The sequence below is a fragment of the Ziziphus jujuba genome, chromosome 11 (genome assembly GCF_031755915.1).
Source record: "Ziziphus jujuba cultivar Dongzao chromosome 11, ASM3175591v1".
Lineage (NCBI taxonomy): Eukaryota > Viridiplantae > Streptophyta > Magnoliopsida > Rosales > Rhamnaceae > Ziziphus > Ziziphus jujuba.
Genome location: NC_083389.1, coordinates 15,841,992 through 15,862,846, shown reverse-complemented (window position 1 = coordinate 15,862,846; position 20,855 = coordinate 15,841,992). Strand labels below are relative to the sequence as shown.

The 20,855-nt window shown below is 32.6% G+C and overlaps 3 protein-coding genes and 1 pseudogene across 3 annotated transcripts; all 4 read right to left on the bottom strand.

Moving 5' to 3' along the window:
* Window positions 1-4,392: 4,392 nt before the first annotated feature.
* LOC132800025 (uncharacterized) lies at window positions 4,393-4,863 on the bottom strand. The gene has a single exon (XM_060812914.1). The coding sequence runs from the start codon at window positions 4,861-4,863 to the stop codon at window positions 4,393-4,395; it is 471 nt and encodes a 156-aa protein (XP_060668897.1).
* Window positions 4,864-7,605: 2,742 nt separating this feature from the next.
* LOC132800024 (photosynthetic NDH subunit of subcomplex B 2, chloroplastic-like) lies at window positions 7,606-9,248 on the bottom strand (annotated as a pseudogene).
* A 2,593-nt stretch (window positions 9,249-11,841) lies between these two features.
* Window positions 11,842-12,312, bottom strand: LOC132800023 (uncharacterized). The gene has a single exon (XM_060812913.1). It carries the CDS (start codon window positions 12,310-12,312, stop codon window positions 11,842-11,844), a length of 471 nt encoding a protein of 156 aa, XP_060668896.1.
* Window positions 12,313-17,453: 5,141 nt separating this feature from the next.
* Window positions 17,454-17,846, bottom strand: LOC132800022 (uncharacterized). Its single transcript, XM_060812912.1, has one exon. It carries the CDS (start codon window positions 17,844-17,846, stop codon window positions 17,454-17,456), a length of 393 nt encoding a protein of 130 aa, XP_060668895.1.
* Between the last annotated feature and the right edge of the window lie 3,009 nt (window positions 17,847-20,855).

Genomic DNA, 20,855 nt, shown 5'->3' with positions numbered 1-20,855 from the left:
TTAAGTATGAAAGTTATATAACAAAGGATGGAAAGAAATATTACAATAGAAATAAATGAAAAGAAAGAGAACTCCTCGAAATACGAGGCAACGAAGGTCAAGCTCGTTCCGGACGAACGTCTACCAATCCTTGTACCTAAGGGAATGGATTTAAAAAATATAAGATGCTAATCATCTCAGTGAGTGATCCTATCTATTGTACAATTATAATAGTAACGATAATCATAATACACTTGATTAATTAAGAATAAATAAGTAAATAAATAATAATTAATTGAAAACAATATTTTCTCTCAAAACCCTCACCATTCACTCCATTGGAAAAGTTTTCCTTTTTAAAACATTTTCGCAAAACTAAATTTTTTATACCACAAAAATCAAGGAATAATTAATTTAATAAATAATTAAATAATCCAAACATGAATAAAATACAATAAAATAATTTAAAATACTTGCATTAAAGAAATATAACATAAAAGTTAAATTCAATATATAATTCGTAAAATTTGATTTAATAAATCAAAATAAACAGTGTCGAAAATATAATTTAAACAATTACAAACAATCATGTAAAATAAGTGGTAAAAATATAATATAAAATGCATTTTGAAATATTCAATCAATCTATATAATAAAAATATGGCAAGATCCATTTTAAAAACATTAATTTAAAATAAGTGGCATAAAATATGAATAAATACATTTTAGAAAATACTGATTGGAAATAGGTGATAAAACAATTTAAATACATTTAATTTAAATACGATTTTAAAACTTTGGAATTTGAAATTTATATCTGAAAAATAATATTTGACGCACTACACTATATACCAGTGATGTCCTACGATACCCAGCATCCAGAGCATCGTCCGGCGGGAGGTTAAAGCAAGAAACTTGCATATGGTCACTTCGGTGTCCGGACAGCGCCACTGCTTTAACCGTCCACCCGGCCATGGAGGGGGGCGGCTTATGGCCAATATCAAACTTGCCTGCCCTCGGTCCAATGGCAACCCACAAGAGACATTATAACTTGTGTGCTCATCCACATACACAGTATAGAACACTGGTACTGTATGAGTACGTCTAAAGTCAATTACTAAATTTATTAAAATATCAAGTTTTTCTAAAATTCACCGTGGGAATTATACAATTTTTTAAATTCACATTCCTACATATTTTTTAATCTTCATCATAAATCCATCACTTTAAAATCTATCAATTTCAAATCCATCCATTTAAATATAACAATTTTCAACACCATGAAAACCTGATCCACAAATAATCAAACGTATAAATATTGATTTTGAACTCAATACTTTAACACAATTATTTTTCTCAAAATCTTAAAATCAATTTGTATCAAAATCACATAAATTTCATATTTGCTTAAATCCACATAAGTACATTTATTATACGCAATTAATTCCATAATATAAATTTAACAATAACCAATCATTATTTAAATCTGTAACTTCTTCAAAAGCAAATGTATGAATTCCATGCAATATATGCTTAAATCAATAAACTTTTGGCATCATAAATTCAAAAATAAATTTAATAACAATTTAAAACATAATTTATTTAAAAACCCAAAATATAATTTTTGATGCAATACATATATTAATTAATCATAATTTGGTATTATAAATTCTAAATATCAATTCCTCTCAATATCAACATATTTATTTTCCATAATTTCAAATAACACAAAATATATATTTTTAATAGTCCTTAAAATAGTTTTGAAGGTGGGTCACTCACAGCAAGCACTCTAAAATAGATAGAGAAAAATTAGTTTTCAGAATTTTTTGGTTAGTGAGTGCGGTAAAGATTAAGTACTCTAAAAGTTCGAGCGAAATCCAGGTGGTGTTTTTGTCTAAGATTTCGAATCCATTGTATCCTGAGAGACTGCCATCGGAAAACACTCGCACCAGTGGGACGAAAATTATCTTAAGGAAACTGTGGTATCACACAGGCCTCAGACCATTTTTTCAACCAGTAGATTAAAGCTAAGGACATTCAGGTTCTTAATTTTATTTTATTAATTTTTATAAATTTTATTTACATTTGTAGATCCACATGTATATACACATATATTATATTCCCACAATATTTTTTTACAGTATTAACCCCTTGTGGAAGAAAATCTCCCACATTAAGAGTCTTCAAGAACAATTGGCATTATTGCCATAGGTTTATTGCTTTTTGCTAAGCTATTTTGTCTTACAATATCTTCCAACAACCCAAAAAATAAATAAAACAAACTTAATCTGCTTATTTTCTTAAAATTTTGAAAGCGTAAAATAGAAAAAACACAATTAAATAGCATGGCATAAACCCATTGTCCCATGGAACATTGTCCAGAGATGAAGTTATAGTTAATGTACAACCCAAAATCTAAAGGCAAACTAGCTAACTCCAAAATTTCACAGCTGTTGGCCTTCTTAAACACAAGTCAACCCTCTTTCACACATTCGCTAAGGAAATGGCATGAATTAATCATTGCTGGATAATTATGGAAGATAAACGGCACAAGGCTTGGTTTGGAATCCCATTAGAACTATATAGGATTCGATAAATAGTAGTTTTTTTTTTCTTTTTTTGAAACAATTAGAGATTAATTTGGAAAATGCTTTAAAGAGGTTTTGCATTTATTGAAAAAAGTTTGAAAACGGATATATAACAAAGATATGAATAATATTGATCACTTTCAATAACAAATATATCAACCAGGATTTGCTCTAAATTTTTAAATGTAAAATTTATTTATGGTTTACCCAACCTGATAAAGTTCACTTTCCCAAATATGATTTTAGTAAATCATCAAATCTTACATTATATCATTGTTTATTTTTAAATCACAAGTATTGAAGTGATATAAGGGCTTGCAATGGAGGACTTGCACCACTCTGTTTTGCCAGCAGCCAACTTAAGCATGTCAACTTAGTTATCTTCTTCAAGCCACTTACTTGATGTCTAACTTCCCAACCGGTAGACAGTTTCTTTTCACCAAGATCAATGAAAATGGGAGAAGTTAGTTGATTCTTCTGAAGAATCAGGAAGCGAAGCACTATGCCCAGCGGGGGACGGCAAAAGAATTGGCTCCGAAGAAAGAAATTGGATGATAAAACCATCTGATCGATCTGATGTGAGTTTCACTCGCTGATATACACAGTCAATATTTTTTCAGGATATCTAATGGATTTTTCATTAGTACTTTTGTTATTAGATCTTAAATTACTTCCAAGATTAGAATTTAAAAATAGATTTGGGATTTATAAAATTTTATAAAATGTTAAAATCAAAGTAAAGTAAACCTTATCAGGACTTACAGACTTCAAATGTATGTTAAATTTTAAAAATGATAAGGTATATTGTTCCTCATGTAAGAATTTTATATGTATATGTCATATTTAACAACTGTCAGATGCTTGTTTACCATTTTCAGTCATGTAATTCTTGTTGAACAAATTGTCAAGCACATGCCTAAATTCTAAACATATAAAATTCAACTTTTCCTTCACCCTTTACAAATTCATTATTAAAAAAAAAAATTACAAAGGCATCTTTAATAATTAAGAATTTATTACCGAGACTTTAATATGAATTTTGAAAGGTCTATAAATGCTTTGAACAACAAGCTTAAGCTTTGCATAATTAATTTTCATTTTAAATTCAAACAAAGATAAAAGGCTAACAAGATAGGATAATATTGGATTTACGGTGTTTATATGAGATTTTTAAACTTGAAAAATAACTAGGTCCTTAAGAATTTGTTTGGGACTTTGCTCATATTATTTCATTGCTTTGACCTTTTATTCATAGTAAAGTAAGTTCACTACACTTTTTTTTACTCACATATAGAGATCGCCCAATCTATGATGGGGGATAAGCAATCTCTCATTTCTAAGAGTTTGGTTAGATATATGCAATTGTGATAATCGGACAGTAATAGATGGTTGTTAAGGTGGGCAACCTCGCGAATAATAGCATTACTATAGAATAAAACGTAACATGCAAAGAAGCTAGAGATGAAGGATTATTCGGTTAATAATTATAAATTAATTTCCTTTACCAATTAATTTCAGTCTCCTAATTCATGATATGTCCTTGGTATATAATTAGATGGTGCAAATGCAAAATTAAGCAATGAAAATAGAGACACAGCAGCAAAATATAAGGAAGACAAAAGCAAACAACAAATTCTTCTCCTTTATTTAGTATTATGCATAGTCATTAACAGTTATTTATAACTTGGTATTATATAAATACCATTAACGACCAGCATGTTCATGTGGGATGAAAGAAAACACACATATATTAGTGTGTGTGTGTGTTTGTGTGTATATATATATATATATAGATATAGTACTTTATAATTAAGGATTACAGTCAAATCGCTCTTAAAAGTTCTCCAAGATATACACGAATTTCGTCAATCACGAGAGGAAGTTGGCTAACCGTTAAAGGGACAATGGAAAGCAAGCGAAGAGGGGTTCTAACTACTCCAGAGGCAGGGAGAGCAGTGCAGTTGGCGAGAGGAAGGTTGACAAAGATGGCACAGCCTGTTGTGTTAAAGAGAATGCCCGGACCCACGTTGAGAGCGATGCTGTAAAAACCGCCGGCATTGGTGACGGCTTGCCCGAGACTGGTCCTGTCTCCATCGCAGGACAAGCTGACATTAACACCAACCACAGGTGGGCCAGAGGGAGGCAGAATCCTTCTGACCGGGCAAGTAACCCTGCCAACAACCTGAACTTGAGATCCAACAGCCACATTGAGAGACGTGGCGGATGAGGATGTGGCTGTGGTAAGAACCAAGATGGCAAGGAAGAGCAAGTATGCTGAAGGATTTTTTGCCATTCTTTGCAATCTAGCTACTTTGTGATATCAGGGTTTATTTATTTTTATTTTGTTGTTGTTCTTGCAGATCTTTGGAAGAACCACTTATGGATTTATATACTTCAAAAAAAAATATATATATAGTTTAAAGGATGACTTTAGGCCTATGGATTTATTGCTATGTTCCTAACCTTGTTTGGAATCTATTGACGTGGCAAGCGCAAAGGATTGATGTTTACTCAATTAAATTATTCAATTTTGAGTTATCAATTTATATCACCTTTAATAAAACATAACTTTTTACATAGAGAGAGTTATTATATTATCAAAACCATCCAAATAAAAAAATCATCACAACATTTATTATTAATTTTTAAATTGCCATAAAAATTAAGATCTAAAAATGTATCTATTTGTGTATTATACGAATCTAGTAAAATATTAAAAACGTGAGAAAATACAGTGAATCCTATTAGGATTCATATAAATCCCGCATATATTTTTAAATCTCAACTTTTAATTAATCCAAAAACTTATAAGAAATGTGTGAATGATTTTTCAGTAGAACAATTTCAACTTATGAATTCATATATATATATATATATATATATATATAATTTTGTTAAAATATATTTGCATATTTATTTTATGGTAGGCATCTCACAACTCACCACATTTGGTGAGATGCATGGTTTTTATAAATTTATTTGTTTGTTATTTTTTTCATCTCATCAAATATGGTGGGATGTAAAATACTCATTATAGTGTCAGTGTATAAGCTTACCATAGCACGACTATTTACGAAGCTCATATTATGTGTCAATAAAATTTTATTTTTCATCCATCAAATCATTTTACGAGCTAAAATTTAAAAATATATTTTTTATATACAATTCCTTTTTTTAATAAGATTTTAAAATTTTATTAAATCCATTTTAGACTATTAATTCATTTTCAAATTTTAATCATTAAAGTAATTTAAAAACTAATAAAATATTTTAATATTAAAATCATCATGTGGATATGTAGTGAGATCCACTCTATATATGCTGACTTTGCTTAATTATAGCCATGCCAAACTCTAGCTGGCAGATCATTTAACTGTTACCAACTTTTTATTCACCAATTTGCATGCTATGTACGTAGAGATATGCCCATTATGCATTTTAATGAAACGGGCGTAGTCAAAGGCCTTAGTCGCCTTACTCTTCCGGCAGGCTATGTGAGGATGCCTCTCTAGTTCTGAAATGGAAATTAGGCCATAACTACCATCATTTTTTTGTCTTGGTAAAAACCATTACTATCTTCTTTGTTACGTAAATTAATGGATAATTGACATTGGAATTAAAGGTCCTTCTTTATATATATATATATATATATATATATATATATATATATATATATAATTTTGTTATAAAAAGCACACGATCATTTGCATAGTATGAGCACCTACGTTATGCAACATGTTGCGGTACCTAACGTTAGGCGTGCACTATAGAGGAGGATAAATAGTACAGCTCTATATATATATATAGTATGGTGAGCAGATGAGGTTTTTTCTCTGCTATTAAAAAAATAACAATAACTATGTTTTTCACCGATTGACAGAAGGAAGGGTATTTTATATATATATATATATATATATATAGATGCAACAAAAAACTAAAATAAATTACATAAGTATTTGCAATTTCTAAAAGACAGATTGGTGTTTTAAGTAAAATTACCAAACTAGGAAAAATGTTGTGTAATTTACCCAAATAAGAAAATCCAATTTTGCTTAATGCTACGAACTACTGGTCAATGCTTTTCAGCTTGATCCAATTTTGTAGCTTAACAATGTTTTTATCTAGTGAAACTGTAGTGATTTTACTCCTGTGAGTGAAACTAGATGTGAAGAATAATGTATCTTAATAATATTAAGCCTGGTGTTATCTCTCTATAAAATCTGCTTTACTTTATTGGCTACTGTTTTGATGATAATCAAATGAAGTGGGACTTGTATGGCATATATGGTCCTTGAAGGCTATAATTCCCAACGTTGACCATTAGTTTTGCGACAGAAAGATAGGTTTAACAATTTAAGTTCTTTGCTCTGTCTGCAATTTAGTCATAGAGATTGTTTTTCATGTTTTCAGATTGCTACATCTCTAAAAGAATTTGATTGGAACTGGGGGCTGCAAAGAATGATCCCAAATCTTTTGGTGGAAAGTTATAAAACTTTAATATTACAAACTAATAACTTCATCACAATTCTGTATGGAATTTTTATTATCTGGAATGTTATTTTTGTCACTGCTGTTTGGGTGGTTTCGACCAATAAGACAACTTTGGATGTTAGACTAATGGAAGCAGTACTTGTTCAAAACTGATGAGGCTCTTAAACATATTGCTTTTGTTTGCTTAGTGTTGCGTTGTTTATGCATATGTAGGGAAAAAGACTGTCCTAGTCCAAATTCAAACTTCTTGAAAATTTGGACATACAGGGTTCATTTTTGGTTTCAGGATGAATTCTAACACTCAGAGCTAATTATTTTTTTTTTTCAATCACTATTTTCATTAGAAGAGGGGGGGAACATACATTCAACTTAATTTAAAAAAAAAAAAAAGAAAAAAAAAGTTGCTTTGATAGATTGGAGGAACAGGTGTGTACAACTTAGTAAAAAAAAGGAAATAGGGTGAAAAATAAAAGAGAAAGAAGGGGGGAAAAAAAATGAAAGAATGGATTAAAGAAGAAGATGGAAATTCTATATGAAAGATTAATTACAAGTTATCATGCCTCCAATCCTCACCAGGCTTCACAACAAGAGGTACCAACATGGAATCAGGACCAGTGCACATGAAATATTCCTTCCCATATTTCTCAGAGAAAGAGCCAGGGCTTGATAAGTAGATCTCCTCAAATCCCATCCTTATTACCCTGAAGAACAATTCTCGTCCTTGAAAACGGTAACAATCATGTTAGAGTTGCCAACTTAATTAAGAGACTAATAATGGTGTGCCATTTTTCTATCTGTCAGCATTTGATCCCATTTGTTTTTTCACAAGTAAAGTTTGGTTTTGAAACAGTTCAAATTCTACCACGTCACTTTGTAAACAAAACTTGGCTTCGATTAGAAGAAATTCAATAGCAATGTACCTGATCAAGAGTTTCATATTTTGAAGCTGGTGTGTTGTAAAATGCCTTTCAATCTCTCTTTAGGAGGGGCTACATAAACTCGGCTGAGCTTGTTGTTCAGAATGGTAAAAGGCACGTCTTGAGAAGTCCACAAACCCGGTTTCTTTTCAGGCTCATAACCAAAAGCAAACAATGCTGGATCTTCAGTTTTCATTGCTTCAACAAGTGATAATATTTCGAAAGGCGACGATAAAGGAGGGCTTGAGCAGTAAGAACAGCCTTGGAGACCTTGGATGGCTGCCATATTTTGCCTTTTGAACTTGAAATGGCTAAGTATAACATTTGTAAGAGTCACATTCTTTTTTCCTTTGTTCTTCACAATGTGTGCTGTAGCCATGCTTACCGGATTTAGTGTAACAACATACATTAGATCAGGTACTCCACTGGTGCAGCTCGGTTCAACCTGCAACAAAGAAGCAATGGCATGGGAAAAAATGAAAGAAAGAAAAGAAGAACATTTTCTTCCCTGGTTTCATCATTTTAGAACTATGTACTTTGATTCTCACAAAGATATGATTTAGGCATTTTATCCACTCGAGAATCCCCTTTCCAAAACTCTCCTACTACTGAAATTCAACAAAATAGCCACTGGAAGGTGGATAAATTGGACAATAGGTACCCGACATAACTTTGGTGGAATTGGACACAAAACACTAGCAAAAGGAAAATAGCTATTACAGCAAGGATATTGGAGTAAATAAATCAAATGAGGCCTAGACTTTCATCGAGAAAATTAGAAGCATCAAGAACCATACCATCTGAACCTTTGCAAATGGAACAAGACAGTTGAATTAAGCAGTACCTGGAGAGCATCAATGGCATCAAAATCAACATCTTTTACAGTCCATTCAGCAAGCATAAGTGACCCTTTGATCCAGGCTCTGATGCATCATTGATGAACAAACCGATCCCTCCTTTGGTTCTAGTAGAGGCTGAACCATTTGCAGGAATTGTATAAAGAACCTCCTCAAAGCCATCATCTTTCCAGTACACTTTAGGCTTGTATGAAGTAACAAGAGCATCAAGTACTTGTAGCTTTAAGGAACTACCATTCCTTACAGTTAGCTGAACCATTGGAATGTTGTCGGATTGCGAAAATTTAGTGCCTTTCCTGCTGAATTTCTCATTAAGGTTCTCAGGAACTGAAACTGTGGTTGTTGCAGGGGAAAGAGATAAGGAAAGAGCAGAAGGCATTGGGGGGAGAGAAGAAAGCTCTTCCCAGTTTCGGCGACACATAAAGGTCTATAAGGCTAATCAGCAAATAAAATATTTGTTTTTAACTAAATAGAATAGGAAAAATCAGCAAATAATTATGAATAACCAAAACACAAAAATAAACTCCCTCCCAAGTCCTAGCAATCTATATTAGTGAGGCTGGTCTGCTACCAAATAAACTCTTCACACCTACATCATGGAATCATCCGTTTGAGATATTATTTCCAACCTTTCAGAGTAAAATTTACCGGAACTCCATTAAAAATAAAAAGTACTAACCCCTCGTGGAAGAAAATCTCCCACATCAGGAGTCTTCAAGAACAATTGGCGTTATTGCCACCGGTTTATTGCTTTTTGCTAAGCTATTTTGTCTTACAATATCTTCCAACAACCCAAAAAAATAAATAAATAAAACGAAATTTATCTGGAAACCCTCTTTCCGATTTTACTTTCCTTTTTGAATGCATCATTGACATCGGCCTCATTTCAGTGTTGGAAATATCTATATGAAACTGAGTTGGAAGACTTTGTGGCGTAATTTACTTGAGCCGTCGACTAGCCTGGATTCATTAAATTTAGCAGGTAACCAATCAACTAGGAAAAACAGTCTTAATTGGCTTATTGTTTTTGAAATTTTAAAAGGGTAACATAGAAAAAAAAACACAATTAAATCGCATGGCATAAACCCATCATCCCATAGAATATTGTCCAGAGATGAAGTTATAGTTAATTTACAACCCAAAATCTAAAGGCAAACTAGCTAACTCCAAAATTTCATAGCCGTTGGCTTCTTAAACACAAGTCAACCCTCTTTCACACATTCGCTAAGAAAATGCCATGAATTAATCATTACTGGATAATTATGGAAGATAAACGGCGCAAGGCTTGGTTTGGAATCCCATTGGATCCATAGAGGATTGGATAAATAGTAGTTTTTTTTCTTTTTTCTTTTTTTTTTTTTTCGAAAAAATTAGAGATTAATTTGGAAAATGCTTTAGAGACGTTTTGCATTTATTGAAAATGTTTGAAAATGGATATATAACAAAGATATGAATAATATTTCAATAACAAAATATTTTTTTTTTCCATATATAGCAACCAAGATTCTATCAAGTTGATTAATTGTTTTGTCTTACTTTGGAAGTTGTTGGACTGCTCTAAATTTTTAAATTTAAAATTTTATTTATGGTTCATCCAACTTTATAAAGTTCACTTTCTCAAATATGATTTTAGTAAATATCAAATCTTATATTATATCATTGTTTATTTTTAAATCACAATTGTTGACTTGATATAAGGGCTTACAATGGAGGACTTGCACCACTTTGTTTTGCCACCAGCCAACCCGAGCAAATGGATTTTCCATTAGTACTTTTATTATTAGATTTTAAAATGTTTAAAGGATTGGAATTTAAAAAAGATTTGAGACTTTTAAAATTTAATAAAATGCTAAAATCCTATAAAAATTAAGTGAACCTTATCAGGACTTATAAACTTCAAAAGTATATTAAATTTTAAAAATGATAAAGTAGATTTTTCCTCATGTAAGAATTTCTCTCTGTACATATCATATTTAACACTGTCAGATGCTTGTTTACTATTTCACTCATATAATTCTTGTTGAATAAATTGTAAAGCACATGCCTAAACTCTAAACATATAAAATTCAACTTTTCCTTCACCTTTTACAAATTTATTATTAAAAAAAAAAAGTTTTACAGAGGCATCTTTAATAATTTAGAATTTATTACCGAGACTTTAATATGAATTTTGAAAGGTCTATAAATGCTTTTAACAACAAGTTTAAGCTTTGCATAATTAATTTTCATTTTAAATTCAAATAAAGATAAAAGGCCAACAAGGTAGTATAATATTGGTGTTATTATTATTATTTTTTTTTATCTGATTTATGGTGCTTATATGAGATTCTTAAACTTGAAAAATAACTAGGTCCTTAAGAATTTGTTTGGGACTTCGCTCATATTATTTCATTGTTTCGATCTTTCATTCATAGTAAAGTAAGTTCACTACACTTTTTGGCTATTCACATATAAAAATTTTGCTATTATAGGCCAGGTTGCTCAATTTATGATGGGGGATAAGCAATTTCTCAATTCGAAGAGTTTGGTTAGATATATGCAATTGTGATAATCGGACAGTAATAGATGGTTGTTAAGGTGGGCAACCTCGCGAATAATAGCATTACTATAGAATAAAACGTAACATGCAAAGAAGCTAGAGATGAAGGATTATTCGGTTAATAATTATAAATTAATTTCCTTTACCAATTAATTTCAGTCTCCTAATTCATGATATGTCCTTGGTATATAATTAGATGGTGAAAATGCAAAATTAAGCAATGAAAATAGAGACACAGCAGCAAAATATAAGGAAGACAAAAGCAAACAACAAATTCTTCTCCTTTATTTAGTATTATGCATAGTCATTAACAGTTATTTATAACTTGGTATTGTATAAATACCATTAACGACCAGCATGTTCATGTGGGAAGAAAGAAAACACACATATATTAGTGTGTGTGTGTGTGTTTGTGCGTATATATATATATATAGATAGATATAGTACTTTATAATTAAGGATTACAGTCAAATCGCTCTTAAAAGTTCTCCAAGATATACACGAATTTCGTCAATCACGAGAGGAAGTTGGCTAACCGTTAAAGGGACAATGGAAAGCAAGCGAAGAGGGGTTCTAACTACTCCAGAGGCAGGGAGAGCAGTGCAGTTGGCGAGAGGAAGGTTGACAAAGATGGCACAGCCTGTTGTGTTAAAGAGAATGCCCGGACCCACGTTGAGAGCGATGCTGTAAAAACCGCCGGCATTGGTGACGGCTTGCCCGAGACTGGTCCTGTCTCCATCGCAGGACAAGCTGACATTAACACCAACCACAGGTGGGCCAGAGGGAGGCAGAATCCTTCTGACCGGGCAAGTAACCCTGCCAACAACCTGAACTTGAGATCCAACAGCCACATTGAGAGACGTGGCGGATGAGGATGTGGCTGTGGTAAGAACCAAGATGGCAAGGAAGAGCAAGTATGCTGAAGGATTTTTTGCCATTCTTTGCAATCTAGCTACTTTGTGATATCAGAGTTTATTTATTTTTATTTTGTTGTTGTTCTTGCAGATCTTTGGAAGAACCACTTATGGATTTATATACTTCAAAAAAAAAAAAAATACAGTTTAAAGGATGACTTTAGGCCTATGGATTTATTGCTATGTTCCTAACCTTGTTTGGAATCTATTGACGTGGCAAGCGCAAAGGATTGATGTTTACTCAATTAAATTATTCAATTTTGAGTTATCAATTTATATCACCTATAATAAAACATAACTTTTTACATAGAGAGAGTTATTATATTATCAAAACCATCCAAATAAAAAAATCATCACAACATTTATTATTAATTTTTAAATTGCCATAAAAATTAAGATCTAAAAATGTATATATTTGTGTATTATATGAATCTAGTAAAATATTAAAAACGTGAGAAAATACAGTGAATCCTATTAGGATTCATATAAATCCCGCATATATTTTTAAATCTCAACTTTTAATTAATCCAAAAACTTATAAAAAATATGTGAATGACTTTTCAGTAGAACAATTTCAACTTATGAATTCATATATATATATATATATATATATAATTTTGTTAAAATATATTTGCATATTTATTTTATGGTAGGCATCTCACAACTCACCACATTTGATGAGATGTATGGTTTTTATAAATTTATTTGTTTGTTATTTTTTTCATCTCATCAAATATGGTGGGATATAAAATACTCATTATAGTGTCAGTGTATAAGCTTACCATAGCATGACTATTTACGAAGCTCATATTATGTCTCAATAAAATTTTATTTTTCATCCATCAAATCATTTTACGAGCTAAAATTTAAAAATATATTTTCTATATACAATTCCTTTTTTTAATAAGATTTTAAAATTTTATTAAATCCATTTTAGACTATTAATTCATTTTCAAATTTTAATCATTAAAGTAATTTAAAAACTAATAAAATATTTTAATATTAAAATCATCATGTGGATATGTAGTGAGATCCACTCTATATATGTTGACTTTGCTTAATTATAGCCATGCCAAACTCTAGCTGGCAGATCATTTAACTGTTACCAACTTTTTATTCACCAATTTGCATGCTATGTACGTAGAGATATGCCCATTATGCATTTTAATGAAACGGGCATAGTCAAAGGCCTTAGTCGCCTTACTCTTCCGGCAGGCTATGTGAGGATGCCTCTCTAGTTCTGAAATGGAAATTAGGCCATAACTACCATCATTTTTTTGTCTTGGTAAAAACCATTACTATCTTCTTTGTTACGTAAATTAATGGATAATTGACATTGGAATTAAAGGTCCTTCTTTATATATATATATATATATATATAATTTTGTTATAAAAAGCACACGATCATTTGCATAGTATGAGCACCTACGTTATGCAACATGTTGCGGTACCTAACGTTATGCACACGATCATTTACCGTAGCTATAGCTAGGTATTATATAGATACCATTAACGACCAGCATGTTTATGTGGGAAGAAAGAAAACACACATATATTAGTGTGTGTGTGTGTGTGTGTGTGTGCGTGTGCGTGTGTGCATATATAATATAGTACTTTATAATATGAGGATTACAGTCAAAACCCTCCTAAAAGATCTAAAAAATACACATAAGTTCGTTGAATCACTAGAGGATGTAGGCTAATCGTTACAAAGCGAATGGCACCAATGAGAAGCTGTAACACCCCGTTCCGAAGTACATCGGAATTTCTAAAATTTGACCAAGGTTAACCGGGTTTGACTTTCGTTGACCGAGAAGGGGTCAAATGTTGACTTTTTGCTCCTAATGGAGTTTAACATTGACTGAGATACCGCTAAAAAGTGCACATTGTCACGAGTTCATAGACTAGTAGCACGTCAAAAACGGAGTTGCGGTTTGAAAGTTATGAGCAAAACAAGTTGAGGTCCAAACTGTCCAAGGGGTGCCGGAGTTGACTTTTTGTTCATGCAAATTTGAACTTTGACTCATGCATTGTGAAGTACTCGTCGATACGAGTTCATAGACTAGCGGCACGCTTAAAGTGGATATCTGGTTAAAAAGTTATGGACATGCAAAGTTTTTCGAATACCGTAATATTTTAATATATTTTGACTTACTGAATAGTATGTGTCGCGTGTCGTGTTTTCAACCAATCACCTGAGTGAACAGCATCACCCACGGGTGGCTTTTATTTTGGCAAAAACACGTTAGCCGAGGGGAAGAAAGAGAAAGAGGGGAGGAGAGAGAGAGAGAGAGAAAGAAAGCTAGAGAGAGAAACCCAATCGGCTAACCGCCGTTCACCCATTTCCGACCACTAGAAAAGTACATGTGCCACCCTAGCTTGAAGCCCACCTGAAAACCGGCCAGCCAGCCAAAAATCACTACCAACTGACCGCCGACGCGATGCGCCCGGATCTAGACTTTTTCTCGCTGCAGTGTTGATTTTTTCAAACCCAGATTTCTCCCTATCCAGCCTCCATTTGCCTCACCGCCAATTCCATTGAGTCACCCATTCCCCGATCGACCTTCCCACCAAAAATCACGGCCATTTTCCACCGGACGCGTGCCCGGAGGTGGCGGATTCCGGTGACCACGGTGGCTCGTCGGGAAATCGACTTTCCGACGAGTTTCCAGTTGCACCGCCCATCCTTTCCCACTAATTCCGACCCTCTGAACCCAAATCCGGTGTCCACTTTCCTCAATTCTTAACGGATTGTGAGAATCAAAGGCCTAAATTCTGAAAGCTTTCCGATGAGATTCCCGCCACCTCAGGTCCGATCTCTAGAAAGTAAGACCAAATTCGTAATTCTCATTTCACAAGCTTCAATTCGATATATTACTCATAAATTTTGGTTAACGTTTGTGTTAAACTCCCGGATACCGGTATTATTTATCCGAATAAAATATTAATTTATTTGAGTTGTATAATATTGTTGTTCTAAGAGCACGTGTGCGTTGTGGAATTGATCCCATGGAGGATCTTGGTTGGATTGCATGCTCAAGGTGAGTGACCCACCTTCAAAATTATTTTGGAATGTTAAAAATATATATATTTTGTGTTAATTGGTTATTTGAAGAATATGTTTTATGTGTTGAATATTTAACAAATTTATATTTGGAATTATGATGCCAAAATTGAATGGAATTAAATATTTGTACATTATAAAATATTTTGGTTTTAAGGAGTTTGAGATTTTGGTAATTATTATCAAATTTTATTGTTGGAATATTTCATAAAGGAATATTTCAAAAATATGTTTATGTGTTCAATATTATGAGAATTTCTATCTAGAATTGTATTGCCAATTTATAATGTTTTTAATATATGTTTTCGTGCCAAAAGAATATATTTGGAAATTTAAAGAAATTGTGGTTTTGATTTATTTTAATTATTGCTATGGTTATTATTCAATTATTGTGCACAATTATATGAATTAATTATATATGGAATTTATATGGTTTTCATATTACTGATTTAAATTGATTTTTGAGAATTTGAGAAAAATATAGATTTAAATTATTATGTTTTAAAAATATTTATGCATTGAAATATTAATGGCTTGACCTTATGCCATTGAAAAATTTGTATATTCAAATTGATGGATTTGAACTTGATGGATTTTAAAGTGATGGATTTATGATGAGGATTAAAGAAAAAATGTGGGAATGTGAGTTTGAAAAATAGTATAATTCCCACAGTGAATTTTGGAAAAAATTGTGCAATTTAATAATAAATTTGGTTATTTGTTTTAGACGCACTCATACAGTACTGGTGTTCTATACTGTATATGTGAATGAGCGCACAAGTTATAATGTCTCCCGTGAGTTGCCATCAGACCAAGGGTAGGCAAGTTTTATATAGTGCACATAAGCCGCCCCCCTCCATGGCCGGGTTGATGGTTTAAGCAGCAGCGCTGTCGGGATGCCGAAGTGACCGTATGCAAGTTTCTCTCTTTAACCTCCCTCCAAATGGTGCTTGGGACGCTGGGTATTATAGGGCATCACTGGTATATAGTGTGGTGCGTCAAGTATTATTTTTCAGATATAAATTTCAAATCTTAAAGTTTCAAAGCAGCATTTAAATTAAATGTATTTAATTTGTTTTATCATCTATTTCCAATTAGTATTTTCTAAAATGTATTTATTCATATTTTATATCATTTGTTTTAAATTAATGTTTTTAAAATGCATCTTGCCATAAAAATATTAGATGGGTTGGTTGAATATTTCAAAGTGAATATTATAGTATTTTTCTACCACTTATTTTATATGATTATTTGTAATTGTTTAAATCATATTTTTGACACTGTTTATTTTGATTTATTAAATCAAATTTTATGACTTATATATTGAATTTTACTTTTATGTTATATTTCTTTAATGTAAGTATTCTAAATTTATTTTATTATATTTCATTATATTTTATTCATATTTGGATTATTTAAATTTTTTTCCAAATTAATTATTCTTTTATTTTTGGGGCATAAAAGATTGGGTTTTGCAAAAATGTTTTAAAATGGGAACTTTTCCAACGGAGTGAATGGTGAGTGGTGAGGGTTTTGAGAGAAAATATTATTTTCAATTAATTATTATTTATTTACTTATTTATTCTTAATTAATCAAATGTACTATAATTATCGTTACTATTATAATTGTACAGTAGATAGGGTCACTCACTGAGATGATTACCATCTCATATTTCTAAATTCTGTTCCCCTAGGTACAAGGATTGGGAGACGTTGATCGTCCGGGGCAAGCCCGACGTCTCAGTTCATTGACGAAAGTCCAAGAAGCATTTCCTCCCTTTTCCTCTTCATCTTGTATTGCTTCTTTATCTGACATTGTATTAATTTCATATTTATTTGTATAATGCTCTGTATACTGTATTGGAAACATTTTATTAAATAATGCAATAATTCCCTGTTATTATTTTGGAGTGCTGTAAACTTGTGGAAACAAATTGTAGTAAGATGGGAGGAATAAGGTGGTGTTTATAGAAGTGTGTTTTCAGTGCAGGAAATTTGTGGTAAGTCCAACCGTTATGGGAGGTTCTGTAGGATTTTCCATTGGAAGGTCCGGTAGGGTTTCCTTGGGATCAGGGCTTGTCTAGGGTTCCTGTGAGGAATTTTAGACGGGTCCTGACAGAAGCTGGGCTCTAACTACTCCAGAGGCAGGGAGAGAAGTGCAGTTGGCAAGAAGGAGGCTAACAAAGATGGTACAACCTGTTGTGTTAAAGAGAAGGCCCGGAGACACGTTAAGACTGATTTTGTAAAAACCGCTGGCGTTGGTGACGGCTTGCCCAAGACTGGTCCTGGCTCCATCGCAGGACAAGCTGACATTAGTGCCAGCCACAGGTGGGCCAGAGGGAGGCGGAATCCTTCTGACCAGGCAAGTAACGAAGCCAGCAGTCACAACGTTAGTTCCGCTAGCCAAATTTACAGACGAGGCTGATGAGGATTTGGCTGTGGTAAGAACCAAGAAGGCAAGGAAGAGCAAGTATGCTGAAGGATGTTTTTCCATTGTTTGCAATCTAGCTACTTTGTGATATCAAGGTTTATTTATTTATTTATTTCTTTTTATTTTGTTGTTGTTCTTGCAGATCTTTGGAAGAACCACTTATGTATTTATATACTTCAAAAAAAAAATATTGTTTAAAGGATGACTTTAGTTATCAAGTTGGCCAAATTAGAGATTTATTGCTATGTTCCTAACCTTGTTTGGAATCTATTGACCTGGCAAGTGCAAAGATTGTTGTTTACTCAATTAAATTATACAATTTTAAATTATTAATTTATATGACACTTAATAAAACATAACTTTTTATATATAGAAAAAGTCGTTATATTATCAAAACCATTTGAATAAAAAAACTGTCACAATATTTATTATTAGTTTTTAAATTGCTATAAAAATTAAAATCTAAAAATGTATATATTTGTGTATTATACAAGTCTAGTAAAATATCAAAACCACAAAAAGATAAAGTGTATCCTATTAGGACTCATATAAATCTCAAATATATTTTTAAATCTCAACTCTTACAATAACTTAAAAGCTTATAAGAAAATGTCTGAATGATTTTTCATTAGACCGATCTCAACTTATGAATTCATGTGTGTATATATATATATATATATAATTTTGTTATAACATATCTGCATATTTATTTTGTGATAGGCATCTCACAACTCACCACGTTGGGTGACATGTATGGTTTTTGTAAATTTACTTATTTATTTTTTTCATCTCATCAAATATGGTGGGATGTAAAATACTCATCATAATGTAAGTGTATAAGCTTACCATAGCACAACTATTTATAAAGAAGACCGAGCACATATTATGTATCCATAAAATTTTATTTTTCAGCCACCATATCACTTTAAGAGATAACATTTTAAAATATATGTTCTATATACAATTCATTTTTTTAATAAGATTTTAAAATTTTACTAAATTCATTTTAGACCACTAATTCATTTTCAAGTCTCAATCTTTAAAGTAATTTAAAAGCTAATAAAAGATTCTAATATTAAAATCATCGTGTGGATCTGATGTGAGATCAACCCATATATATGCTGACTTTGCTTAATTAAAGCCATGCCAAACTCTATAGCTGGCGGTTCATTTAACCCTTACCGGCTTTTTATTCACCAATATTCATGCTATGTACATAGATATATGCCCATTATGCATTTTAATGAAATGGGAATAGTCAAAGGCCTTAGTTGCCTTACCCTTCCAGCAGCTATGTGTGTAACACCCTGTCCCGAACAACATCGGAATTTTCTTCACGTTGACCGAGATTGACCGGGTTTGATCACCATTGACCAAGAGAGGTCAAATTTTGACTTTTTGATCCGGATAGAATTTCTCTTTGATCGGGGTATCATTGCAAAGTATGCATCAATCCGAGTCCATAGACTAGTAGCACATAAAAAACGGAGCTATAGTTTGAAAGATATGAGCAAAGCAAGTTGAGGTCCGAACTGTCCAAGGAGTGTCGGAGTTGACTTTTTGTTTGTGCACAGTTGAGCTTTGACTCATGCATGTTTGTGAAGTACTCATCGATGTGAGTTCATAAACTAGTGACACGCCCAAAACGGATATGTGTTTTAAAAGTTATGGTTCTACAAAATTTTCTAATATATCATTATTTTATTATTATTTTATTAATTTACTTTCCTTTTCTTTTTGTTTCTTTTTCTTTTTCCTTTATTTTGTTCTTTCTTTTTCTTTTCTTTCGAGTATGTAAAAAAGAGAAGGGAATGTGTGAAGTCCCACATCGGTTGGATAGAGGAACGAAGCATGACTTATAAACGTATGGATACCTTTCCCTTGTAAGGTCTTCCCATAAAGGAACATAAAACCATGAGGGGTAGGATTGGGCTCATGACCTAGCTTCCAAAGCGGACAATATCTCGATTAGGACTGGGAGGCCCGGGCCAGTGCGACTGGCAGGTAGGGGTTGGAAGAGGATTCCCCCTAACCACTGAGAGGCCTTTTAAAACCTTGAGGGTTGGGTTGTAAGAGGATTTCCTAGGTTCAAAGAGGACAATATTGCATGCGGGTGGTCTGGGCTTCACAAATGGTATCAGATCCGGATCCGGATCGGTGTGCCAGCGAGAACGCTGGGCCCCAAGAGGGAAGGATTGTGAAGTCCCACATCGGTTGGAAAGGGGAACGAAGCATGGCTTATAAGCATGTGGATACCTTTCCCTTGCGAGGCCTTCCCATGAGGGAACGTAAAACCGTGAGGGGTAGGATTGGGCTTGTCAGGACCCGTCCAGAATTCCTTCCCCGGAACCCTAGACAGCCCTGATCCCAGGGAAACCCTACCGGATCCTCCAACGGAAAATCCGACAGAGCCTCCCCTAAGGGATTTACTTACCACAAACTACCTACACTGAAAACACACTTCTAAAAACATCCCCTTATTCCACCCACAAACTACAAATTGATTCCACAAATTTCAGCACTTCTCAAAAACAACAACAGTCCAGTGCATAAATAAAACAGAATTATCCCAATAGTATACAGAGCTTTAAGAAGTGCTAAACAACCAAAATACAACAAGGCTGAAAGAAATAATACACTGAAATGAAAGAGTACGAAGAAACTTCTCGAAACACAACAGCAGCGGAAAACTTGGTTCGCTCCGGAAGAACGTCTACCACCACTTGCACCTAAGGGAACGGAATTTAAGAGTGTGAGTAACCCGAACTACTGAACACCTTTTTGTGATAATAAAAAATAATAGTAATAGAAATTAAGGAATAGAACGAATACCAACAATTAATAAATAAATAATAATAATAACGGTTGGAAAATAATAATTTCTCTCAAAACTCTCACCAATCGCTCCGTTTGAAATGTTCCCTTTTTAAAACCTTTTCACAAAACCCAATGTACATACCTCCCAAAAACCAAGGGATTAAATAATTTAACAAACAACAATTAAATAAATAAATACCCCAAATATAATAAAAATGTAATAAATTATAATAAATAATTTTAGAACACCTTTGG

Coding starts and splice junctions, on each gene's coding strand:
- LOC132800025 (XM_060812914.1), bottom strand. CDS start 4,863: ATGGCAAAAAATCCTTCAGCATACTTGCTCTTCCTTGCCATCTTGGTT.
- LOC132800023 (XM_060812913.1), bottom strand. CDS start 12,312: ATGGCAAAAAATCCTTCAGCATACTTGCTCTTCCTTGCCATCTTGGTT.
- LOC132800022 (XM_060812912.1), bottom strand. CDS start 17,846: ATGGAAAAACATCCTTCAGCATACTTGCTCTTCCTTGCCTTCTTGGTT.